General features: G+C 37.4%; 1 protein-coding gene across 1 annotated transcript in view; it reads right to left on the minus strand.

Moving 5' to 3' along the window:
- Positions 1–11,711, minus strand: part of LOC126278412 (cytoplasmic dynein 2 intermediate chain 2-like) — a 94,670-nt gene extending 82,959 nt beyond the window's left edge. Inside the window, exons 1-2 of the mRNA XM_049978519.1 lie at positions 11,358–11,711; positions 11,152–11,236 (exon numbers count right to left, since the gene is read on the minus strand). Of these exons, the coding sequence (XP_049834476.1) occupies positions 11,152–11,236; positions 11,358–11,416 (144 nt within the window). The 5' untranslated portion in view covers positions 11,417–11,711. The remainder of the gene's footprint in view (positions 1–11,151; positions 11,237–11,357) is intronic.
- Positions 11,712–12,834: the final 1,123 nt, after the last annotated feature.

The raw sequence follows: 12,834 nt of genomic DNA on the forward strand, positions 1-12,834 counted from the left end.
AACCGTCATCGAACCCATCGTTCTACCATTCCTAGACCGGCAAGGGAACTTGCTGTTCCAACAGGACAATGCACCTCCGCATGTATCCCGTGCCACCCAATGTGCTCTACAAGGTGTAAGTCAACTATCCTGGCCAGCAAGATCTCCGGATCTGTCTCCCATTGAGCATGTTTGGGACTGGATGAAGCGTCGTCTCACGCGGTCTGCACGTCCAGCACGAACGCTGGTCCAACTGAGGCGCCAGGTGGAAATGGCATGGCAAGCCGTTCCACAGGACTACATCCAGCATCTCTACGATCGTCTCCATGGGAGAATAGCAGCCTGCATTGCTGCGAAAGGTGGATATACACTGTACTAGTGCCGACATTGTGAATGCTCTGTTGCCTATGTCTATGTGCCTGTGGTTCTGTCAGTGTGATCATGTGATGTATCTGACCCCAGGAATGTGTCAATAAAGTTTCCCCTTCCTGGGACAATGAATTCACGGTGTTCTTATTTCAATTTCCAGGAGTGTATGTCCCACCACAACCACAATAGTCATTGTTCAGGCCAGTTAAAAAAAGGTCCCTGTACAGGGCCCTTACAAATAGAAATTGTGCAGGTCACCTGGTCAGTCTATTGGTACATCAAATTCAGATTTTATTTCTACTTTTTCACTTTCACATTCTCATGCAGGACCATCATTTATGCAAAGGTTCTCTGTGCCTGCTGAACGTTAACTGCTGATACACTCAATGTTCACTTGTTCTCGGGCTCCACAGACTGGTGTTGGCTCCCACCACAAGCTTTTTGTGGCGCTGGCTTTCAGTGAGCCTTGGCATGAATTCATTTCTATTCTCCTTATTTCTCAGGCTTTGATCTGAGACAGAAATTAAATTCTTTTCATGATCGCTATGACTGGCTGACAGCCTCAAGGGCTAACCAGAGGATGCCCATATGTACTTTGTCCACTGAATGCAATGAGTCGACTTTTAACTACCTTGGTTATTGAAAAGAACTCCTTTAGATGACAATGTCCTTGCCTGCCCTGTGCAGCACTGCCTCTGCATTTAACTTATTAATGGTAATAAAGACTTTGCAAAAACAGACATAATGTCTTATGGGATAACAGCAATCAGTGATATTATAACGTAACTTTTACGATGTGACGTAGCATGTGAAAATTGCTGGATTTGGACGGGTTACTCCTGTAACTGAAATATCAGATCTGAAGATGGTTCTGAATGAACCGAAACCAGTCATACGAATTAAAAAAAAAAATTGCAATCAAGACGGTTTTTAAGTAACATTGTAATAAAGACTGTTTGCTACTAAAAGTGAATAACAGTAGAACTTCATGAATTCCAGTGGAATATATACTGCAAGGATAAGCTAGACATCGATGATGGTGGCATATTTGTTGCCATAGGAAAATCAATAATATCCAGTGAAGTTTGGACAGCTTCTGCATGTAGAATTATCAGGTGCTTACCTTCTGCCATAGAAGGATCAAATATGGTCACTGGTTATTTTTATAGCTCATCTGCCTCAGGCACTGTGCTGGAAGAAGGCTTTAGGAAAAACTCTGCGAATGCCATGCATAACGTCTGTTATCAGGCTAAGGTAATAGGGGCAATTTCATTTTATCAGCTACACACTGGGAGACTTGGGTTGTTCAAAAAGGTTTCAGAGACAAAAACCATGTGGTACTGTACAGAACATCTTACCTCAAAATTACCTTGAGCATTTGCATGGAAAACTGTTCATGATGGTGATATGTTATATCTACAAATGATTGAACTTTTTGGTACAGTTAATCAGAGGAGGGAATCGGTGACCACAGGACTGCTATAGCATCAATGACAAATTAAAAGAAATCTTAATAAAAAAAAATGATACATGTTTCTGCTTCGAAGGTACAAAAAGAAACAGATTGCAATTTACCTGAGAAGGCAACATCAATACCCCTTATGGGGATAAAATACAAAGCAGCCACTGATAAAACAGTAACGAACATTACAATATAGACATGTATCTACACAGAAAAGTTGTATGGGATGGGTTAAAACTACCCTTGTTCAGAAGTCATGTCAGAAAAATGTTATTAAAGCACAGAGCTTCCTCATAGTTTCAGAAGAAGTAGATGAGTTGTTGATAATCAAGAGCAAAATTTGCACAAGATGAGCAATGTGAATATTATTAAAGGAATTTAATGGTAAAATTCTGTGCAATGATTTCATAAAAAAATACTAGTTTTGATCTGGTGTAAAATTAATAAATGGCTCAAAATTACTTACACAGGAACTCAGTGATCACAGTGGCACCAGAATAGAGGATGACATAGAAGTCCAAAATACTGAACAGCATTTTCAAAAGCTGTTTAACTGAGAATGATCGTACTACAGATCCCCCTTTCACTCACCACACAGATGCTAAAATGACATACTGAGAAGAGAAATCACAGAATGTGTAGTGCAGAATTATGAAACGATGTGTTTACAGAGTGTGTAGTGACTTAGAATGAGAATTGAATGAACAGCACAGCACTCTTCGTTTACATTACTAAATATCTTATTTATAGAATGGTATTAGGGATGAACCAAATGATGCAACACTGTTCCAAAAAGAGTGGCCTTGTATTTGGAGAGGGGATGGTTCTAATCTTCATCCGATCACTGTGGTTATGTTTTCTGTGGTTTCCAGAAATTACTTCAGTGAATGGTGGAATGGTCCCTACTATAAGACCACAGAGGTCCCACCCTTGTCCTATTTGACCTGAAAGTAGTAAATGTCTGTATATGTGAATTATACTATTTCTGAATGTCAAATATTCTTGTAAAGGAGATGTACAGATGACCAAACTACTACTATTGCTACTATTAGAATAGAGGAAAATAGCTAAAATTGTTCATTAGAGGAAAGGTGACTAGACACGATGGGCACCTATATGTTTCTTGACAAATTGTTGTAAATAACTAGTTACTATTCTAGAAAAATTTTATCATAAATCCAAGATATTGAAAAATGTACAGATTATTTCTGTTTTCAAGAAACATTGCTGATAACAATATGCTGTAGAATTACGGAACACATTTGATCCTTGCTTACAATATCTATTATATGAACAAAAGTCTTCTCTGTAGGAACCAACATGGATTTTACACATAAAAGTCTTCTGAAACTTGGCTTCTTCTGTTCCTAAAATTTAGAAGGCATCAAATCATCAGACAAGAAAGTAGTTTTTGGTATACTCCAAGGCTGTGTCAGATATTCATTACTATTCACGTAATAAATAAATTATCTTATCCATAAGACTGGAAGCTCAGAGTAGCTGTCTGTGCTGTCTGAAAAGAAGAATGAGGTATGTATTGCCAGAGTGAAGTCACAGTTCTACAAAACCAAAGTGGAATATAGGAATACCTGCAGAGGATCAACACCTGCTGGCAGTGTTGATCACAGAGTGAATTTTCCAGAGGTGAAGGATTTTTGTCATTTCTGCCGGCATGAGTGACTTGCTCCCACTGTGCAGGAAGCACATTAAGTTCCAATAAGTAGCATGAGACAATAGCCTGTTTATTACATACCTGGATACAAAAATCTTCAGAAATTAAGACCTACCAATTTACTTGTGGATCATGGGAATTAGAAATGCAGAGAAGAATACTATCTAAAACCTGTTGCTATCTTTTCAATATATTTGGATGAAATAATAACAAATAATCGTCCAATTGACATCGAAATGGGGGGGGGGGGGGGGGCACAATTTCTAAGTTCTCACCTTCCTAAAACGACTGCTACACATCTGAGCTTCATTCGGACACAAAAGGGTAAAGATATATTCATCCTGAATGTTGATTTAAACACCACTGTGCTTTACTAAGCATGATCCTATTGGGAGTGGATTTCCTTGCCCTCTTCTGGCCTTGAAACTGGTTTATCCAGCCAGCTATGCTAGAATCTACCATTTAATATGAACTCGATATTATGGTGTAACTTAGCATTTTTCACATGAAACATACCATGGCCAAAGGATAATTCCATGTCAATTCAAAGCAACTCTCAATATGTCACATTCAGATTTTCTTTCAAATTTGGTTCACTCAGCGACCTTTCTGCAAAGTTTTGAAATTGTGTGAAATTTACGTTCATCTATTTCAACATAAATGACTATAATGCTGGTTCTAATCCAGATACAAAAATAAAACATATATTGAAAAGCCTAATGAGCAGAGCTTTACACTGATATGTAACATAGCAAATTTCTAAAAAGTTTCACATTCAAAATCACTGACCTAAAGCCTTAATCTTGAATATCGTAAAACGACCCACCTGCAATAGTTTTGGAAAACAAAACATTGTATTGCTCCAATATGTTACTATACACGTGATAAACACCAAGATCACACACCAAAGGCATCATGCCCAAAAATTTATTTCTCTACATCACAACACTAACAAATTGCAATAAGCAGCCATGTATCCTTTTTTAATTGAAAACAGAAGCCAGCAGCAATCACTATTATTCTGACTAACTGGTGAACATTTCTTGCTGTGAACACCCAACTAGAGACACTTATATTTCAACTATTCATCATTAGCTTGTTTTGCAGGTGCAGTTTGTTTAATCAACTGCTGTGTATATGTGCCGTTAAGTAGTATGTAGAATATGGATTTTCTGTCAAAATTGTACTGCTGAAATCCATTTTTTAAAGAAGAATATCATGCTAGAGTATAAAATAATTTGAAGAATGTTCAGGAGTGGATGGTAAAGAAATGTTGTAGCGTATTGCTACGTGGGATAATTTGCAGCACATATGGAAAGCAAACATCATAAAACCCACCAACCCCTGCAGGTGTTGCCTCAGCTGTGTTAGGTATTTCCAGAGAAGATGTAGGTGAAGATAAAATAGTATCAGATCTGACACTGGATTCTTTAAAAACTAGTTTTCAGTATTTAGGTGAATCTCCAGCATGAGAAAATGTGTGCACAGCATGGATCATACTTATGTGGCACTGCTGGAATAAGAAGTGTGTGATAAAAATGGAGAAAGAGGGATCACAGACCAGCTTAAAGATAAGTTTCACAATTCAGACTGTATGTGTGGCAAAATGCAAATTCTGACAATACTTTTAAAGAGCTGGAGTATAACAAAATTCAGATTATATGGTATAAAGAGCAAAATAGCTAGTACCACACAGTATATTGGTGACACCAATCCAAAGCCACATAAAACATTGTGTGAGAAAACTGTTCAATGTGTAAGTGACTTTTACTGTGATATCAATGTAAGCTGTGTGATGCTAGGATGAAGATTGTCTTTATGAAAGGAAATGGAATTAAAGTGCATAAGGAGAAGTGGCTAGTGTTACACATCTTAAGGACTTGTACACATATTTCGAAGATACATACCCAGATATAAATACTGAACTGTCAAAATTTTGAAGCTGCGGCCAAAGTAATATGTTCTTGCCAATGCCACTGGGCCCCATGCTGTCTGATGATTGATTGATTTTTTTATTGGTCCAGTTTTATCATGCAACGCAAATTGTACAACTGATATTGGACAGGTCAAAGAAGAATTGCAATAATATGTAGTATTAGCAAATAGTAAGCAAATTAAAATGAGGTACCTCTTCTTATAATTTAATTTTTAAGTAACGTTACATATTCAGAAATTCATTTACACAGCAGAAACAGTGCTTTATTAGTAACACCTTTAGTTTAAAATTAAATGTTGGCTACATAGCATTGTTCTTTTTTAATTTTTTTTAAATTTTCTATGGTATCTTATTGTGTAGGCTAATATTATTCCAATGTTAATTAAGCTCCTGTACTAGGCTGCATTTTTGCTATACTTGATTTACCTTTGGTACAATAGTTGTATACAATTTTGTTCTGCAGTAGTTTGCCTGTTTTCAAGAGGTAGTCTGTAGTGAACAAGATAATTTCATCAATGAATAAGCTTTCATCATTCAGAACACAAAGCTCAATAAAATGAAATTTACTGGATTCCACCTTTTTTATGGCCACAAATTGTTCTTAGAGCCCTTTTTAATGTTCTAAAAATCTTTACGCTGTGAGTCGAGTGTCCCCAGAAAGTGATCCCATGTTGAAACAGTGTGAGGAACTATGCATAATATGCCTGCAGTACTATTGTTTTGCTTGCTGTAGACGTTAATATTCTTACACCATAACACAGGGATGAGAGTTTCCTAGACAAGTTATTTATGTAGATGTCCCACTTAAGTCCTGCTGAACCCAAAGACCCAAAAATTTAGTGATATATATTATAGGGGATCAGTTTTTGACTGTGCTCGAATACACATTTTGATTACATGGAGGAAATAAGTGAAAACTGACAACCAACCTTTTTCAATATTTACAATGATTTTGTTTTTTGTGAACCATTCAGAAAGTCTTCTCATAGAACTTCCCGCTGTTGACTACAATGTCTCCTGGGCTGGATTCAGTAAGCAATATGCTGGTGTCATTGGCAAACAGGGTAATTTTTTGGGGACTCATATATTCCACAGAGTCATCCATAAATCAGGAAGAGTAGTGTGTGTCTCACATCAGAATTTTACATTAATGATTACAGTGTGTAAATGGAGAGAAGTGTGAAGAATGCGCATGACTGTCATACACTCATTAGCATTTGTTACAGGAATCCTGCATTTACAGCATGTTTCTTAGGTGTTATCCAAGTGTTGCAAGAATGACAGATCTGTTTGGTACAAACTGCACTGATGAAGTTACGTACAAGTGTTAGTTAACTACAGGCAGAGTAGTTATAAATACTGTAAGAAAATCAACATATGATTTTATTGAGGTGTTTGCAGCAAGTTTACAATTGCTACTACCGCACTCATGTATCACACGGTGACAGTCACAGTTCTTTAGAATCACCACAGAGAAACTCAAAGTAGATGAATATCTTCTTCTTTGTGATTCGTTACAAGTCATCTATATGCAGCTTACTCCAGAGATATAAATAAAATAGAAAGAAACTTCCACATGGGAAATATATATTAAAAACAAAGATTCCAAGACTTACCAAGCAGGAAAGCGCCGGTAGACAGGCACAATAAAATAACACACAAACACACACACAAAATTTCTAGCTTTCGCAACCAACGGTTGCTTCTTCAGGAAAGAGGGAAGGAGAGGGAAAGACTAAAGGATGTGGGTTTTAATGGAGAGGGTAAGGAGTCATTCCAATCCCGGGAGCGGAAAGACACGTGTGTGTGTGTGTGTGTGGGCGAGCATATACCTATCCCTTTTTCCCCCCTAAGGTAAGTCTTTCCGCTCCCGGGATTGGAATGACTCCTTACCCTCTCCCTTAAAACCCACACCCTTTCGTCTTTCCCTCTCCTTCCCTCTTTCCTGAAGAAGCAACCGTTGCTAGAAATTTTGTGTGTGTGTTTGTGTGTTATTTTATTGTGCCTGTCTACTGGCACTTTCCCGCTTGGTAAGTCTTGGAATCTTTGTTTTTAATATATTACTCCAGAGATAAGAATACTAATGAAATATACCATGTGATATATGTGGAAAAATATGACTGCCGTCAGCATGATACATTGTGTGTGTATTCTTTCCAGTAGAAGTTCATCACTTTCTCAAAATGTCACTTTACATCTCCAAAACACATTTATTACTTTTTGGATGGACGTGCTGCCCTATACAAAAAACAAAGAATTTCATGAATCTGTCATACCAAGAGGAAGTTGAATGGCATTTTTGTTGCTACAATATCTGGTAAAGGACCTTGTGATGAGGCTACAGGGGCTGTAAAGATATTAGCCACACAACAGCCTCAAGCAACCTCATAAAAACCATATTTTGACATCACAACTTGTTGTTTCAATGGTGCAATGAAAAAAAGTTCATCCATGTCCACTATGTATCAGCTTCTAATCATAATTAAGACAATGCCAAGCTGAAGCAATGTTTTAAAAATACAAGGTCGATTGTAAGTCACCATTGTACAATATATATTAACAAAGGTATAGTAAAAAGAAACACATATTCTGCTTCTTTAGAGAGCACAGAAGAGTCAGTGGCTGCTGTGGTGAAAAAAATGCAGTTAACAGACATACACAGATCTGTTGCTTTTAGGTATGACAGTCACTGGTGGATTGCATATACTGGATCCTGTGACATCAACTGGAAGGACAAACACTCTACCTGCATCAAATGTTGTGAACAATACTAATTTGACAGAAGACTTGTGAGACAATATTTAACCAAGTTTTATTGCCTTTTCATTGAAGCTACACTGCACGTGGTTCATATACAGAAGTACTTATGAATTGTACTTCTTAATAATTTGTGTTTCATATTTATGTGCTGCCTTCTGAATTCTGATAGTGTACTGTTGCTCATAAAATAAATTTTTGGTCATACGTCTTTGCTGTGCCATCTTGAAATTTAACATGTTTATAGTAGCATACTGAAACAACACAATTTATTTTTTATATAAAAAAAATGTTAATTGTGGGGTGTTTTGAGGTAACATGCTCAAAGGTCACAGTCAATGACATTCAATGTGAAAGTTATGGTCCACGACATTCAATGTGAAAATTATTTGAAACCTGCCATGTTGCGTATCAACATGAAGCTCCACTCATTAGCTTTCCAATAATACAAGTTTCTCTGCTACATCTGGATTAGAACCAGAATTACCAGTCACTTATGCTGAGACAGAAACCAGTAAATTTCATACAAAGTCCAAATTTTGCAGACCTGCAATTGTCTTCTCAAGTGTCATACGCCTCTGCAAACTGGCAGTTTTCCATCTCCTATCTGGATCAATGTATGTGCCAAAAACTGAGAAGGTCAGGTTGAAAATGTTGCTTTTCTGTGTTGAACTGACATGGAATTATCCCGAGTCGAAAGAAGCAATTAATTACCAAAAACAGTCCAACTGGGGATGAGCCACAGACCTTTGGATTAATTTTGGTGCTCACTCACTGCACCACACAATTTCCATGGATCTCAAACATAATATATTCTGTAATTTCACAACCAACAGTATTCTTAGACAAAATGCTACTGTGTCTAACACAAAAGCTATATCACAACACACAGTGTGAAAGTGTCTAGTGAACTATTTGAGCCACAGTCTGAGATATGCCATGTAGATGACATCTGGTATGTTTTCATCTGTAAGTTTCTGTTGCAGATATTATTCGCGTGTTTTGTTTAGATCACATTATTTAGTTCTTGTGGATGGTGGCACGCATCATGTTGTTTGGTATGCCTGCACACAACGACTCAAAATGTCACGACCAATGTCCACCACTAGACTGAATGCTACCGGGTGGTGTTATGGACATGAGAGACAGTACAGTCCATATAAACGTGGGGCAGAGATGACGGGAAATCATTCTCATGACGATACAGGCTCGAAGAGGGAAAATCCGCAGACAGACGCAACTTTAATAACTAAAGGGGAGACTGACACTGCCTGATGCCTGGGAACGAGCCTCTCTGAAATGGCAAAGCTGTCTGGCTGTTCACATCCTACTGTTGTGAATACCTATGAAAAGCGGTCGAAGACAGCTGAACTGCAAGTAGGGGCCAATGTGTTGGATGTACAAACCTCATCTAAGAACATGGAGGTCAGAGGCTCGCCTCTCAGTTAAGCAGGATAGGCAGCAATCTGTGGCAGGTCTGATGGCAGAGTAAAATACTGGAGAACACACAAGTATTATGCAAACAATCGTTCGGAGTAGTGGTTGATAATGCAGGAGGATAACTACAATACTTTGTCACACTACAATACCATAATGCTTTTGGGAGAAAATCAAGTGCCAAGATCTACAGTGCATGATAGTAATGTCTCGCTATTCTCCTAATAACAACATCCTACTCACCAAGTGGGGGATGATGACTCAGTTTTTCAAGTGGACTAAGAAGAGGACATGAAGATGGAGAATAGTGGCATGTTTATGGGAATGGAATCAACTTTCTGAATTGGTCAGGGTTAAGTGCGAGGGGCATAGCAGCAAGCTCACAGTTCTGGAGTCACTGGCAGGTGTCCTTGATATGTGTAGCAAATGAAGAGGAAAACTGTGTTTCTATCAAAGAAATTGTACAATGAGGACTAACAAAATGAGCTAGTGCATTTGTTAATACGCAGACCTCATCTTCCACAGGATGGAGTTCACCATGTCTGTACATGCTGATTAAGTTTTCCTAAATCATTTCAAGCGACTGCCAGGGTGATTCTTTGACCAAGGCCAAGATCGACCACAAGTCCTATCCTCATAGAGCATATTTATATATTCTGTGGGTATGTATATTTTCAGTGTACTATAACAAATCCAGCACTATTATACAAGATGATCCCTGGATGAATAAATAAATAAAAAATTTTCAACCGATCCCTCGTGTACAACAATGTAATATACTCACTGTACAAGCAATTATAACACCTCTCAAATGTTCCCTTTTTTAAACTCAGATGAGCTCAAAAAAGAAAACATCATAACCATAGCTAATAAATGTACGACAGGGCAATGAGAAGGTCACATATTCTCTATCACTGAAAGGGAAAAAAATGTACAATAAACCAGTATTGTTCTATGAACTTAAATTCTTCTACAATCATATGTTAGGGTTCATCATTGTAGTGTGCAATTTTTGAAAGTTCACTAAATCTGCATAAAGTGAGTGGCTATTTGTTACTTCAACAAAATATGACAATTTTGGCCAGACGTTCACAACTACACCATATTACATACTTCTTTTACAACTACCGACTAGCATTATACAAAACTTTTCATGTTGTAAGTACACCATTCAGACCACTAGAATTACTACAGCAATCATATGCATACCTCATTGAAATAGGGTTACTCTACAGTTTGGAACTGGGAAAAGTGTAACAATACTACAGTGGGTTTTGTTCGGTGGCAATTACCAAATGCTCTGTTGGAATGTACCATAGTTTCTGCACAAGGATCGTAATGACATGTTATCAATGGTACCACGGTATTTTTTAATGCGATATGTGAGTTAAGAATGAGGCCTTTAAGCGTACAATAATACATCCTAAGAATGACAACGTCGCCTTAAGTAACGCTCAACATTCCTTTCCGTTTAATGTTATTTTTCTATTTCGATAATAAAACAATTTGTTCCATTAACCCTAAATCATTTCGAATTACCTCCGCATGTCTCGAAGTCATCGCTTGGGCCTCCTTGTCAACACTCTGACAATCATTTGTTTGGGTCTCTCCATCACAGACAGCCCTGAAATACATAAAATATTGTACATAGTAGGAAGCTACGCGTAAGAAATTTTAAATCGCAACTGAAATGAGATCAACGTTCAGAACACAATACCGCAGGGCTACATTTCGCTTCTGGTTACCTTTCTGATTTCCAAGCAGACGAGAAACCTACAGATTCGGAAGAATGTTCGCTGAACATAACAAGTTATTAGTTTTAGATTCCGCTTTGTCAACACACCTCCCGTACTTTATACTCTACCCTTGTTTATTTACTTTCGGTTACCTTAGCAACACAACTTGTCGCAACTTGGATTCAGTGCTACCAAAGCAACGGAATATTGACCACATAAATATATGTCACTGTACTGTACCTGCATCAGCGCTAATGTTATTATTTTAGCTGTATACGCTACACGTTTCCATATTAGTATTAATAACCTGTTACTCTAAGAATCACTTTAGATACATTAATAAACACACGTTTTTATCGAGGACTGGGCCGGGTGTGCTTTAGTGAAGAAAGTAAACGGGCATTTGTAATGACTTAGGAAACCGACAGGACACCTAAATTACGATGCCCATATTAAACATGAGCATCCATTCGCCGTAATATGGGACCAGTGTCTTAACAAAGACTATTATTAAAAAAAAAAACCTCATTCAGTTGTATCTAACGTGTAGTGATCTTACGTTTGTACATGATTGGCTGAAATATTTATGAAAACAATTTATTTATTTATTCATAAAAAATCTTCCAGAGTCTGGGACATAGAACAAACACCAAACAAAACAGTAACACATCTCAGCAAAAATACTGTATTATTTTAGCGGATACATAATTTTTAACTTTGTCCACTAAAGAGCTTGCACTTCTTGCAGTTGAAGCAGTGTCTTGTTTCAAGTCTCTCGTATCTTAGATGCTCAAAAAATTCTGCTGCTGAATAGAAACAGTGATCTGATAAAAATACCCTTAGGGATTTGCAAAAGAGTGTGAATGATAGTATGATTTTTACATTATGTGGAAGACTATTATAAATTTGGTATGCCACTGTTTATTTACACAGTCTAATACGTCATCATTAATTCTTAGTCTGGCATCATTGTGGTTTTTTTATTAGCATCACTGTGGTTTTTATTCAAATAGAAGTACATGCAATTAGTTTTCCTTACAGTTAGAGTTACTTTATTTTTCTGTGGACGTCTTTGAGGGCTGCATTAGCCTTTCCTCTCTGACTGTGATCGGTGTGTTGCTGTCATCAGCATATATATATATATATATATATATATATATATATATATATATATATATATATATATACCGCATCCGACACTCTATGAGGAATCCTTAACGTAAATAAGCAAAATGACTGTCCCCTGTGGTATTACTATATTAATATAATTTGTATATGACAGGTGTTTTATTAGAAATCCTTTTGAAGAATGTGATGATAATGATGATGATGTTTCGTTTGTGTAGCGCTCAACTGCTTGGTCATCAGCGCCCTTGAAGTATGTGAGATCTCTCCGCATTGCACCCGGTTTTCTAGATATGACTTACACTAGTACTTAAGAGGGAAACTAGTGGCAAAATGGCCCAGTGGGTAGCACAAAGAAAAC

Source organism: Schistocerca gregaria, chromosome 6 (assembly GCF_023897955.1).
Source record: "Schistocerca gregaria isolate iqSchGreg1 chromosome 6, iqSchGreg1.2, whole genome shotgun sequence".
NCBI classification, from domain to species: Eukaryota; Metazoa; Arthropoda; class Insecta; order Orthoptera; family Acrididae; genus Schistocerca; species Schistocerca gregaria.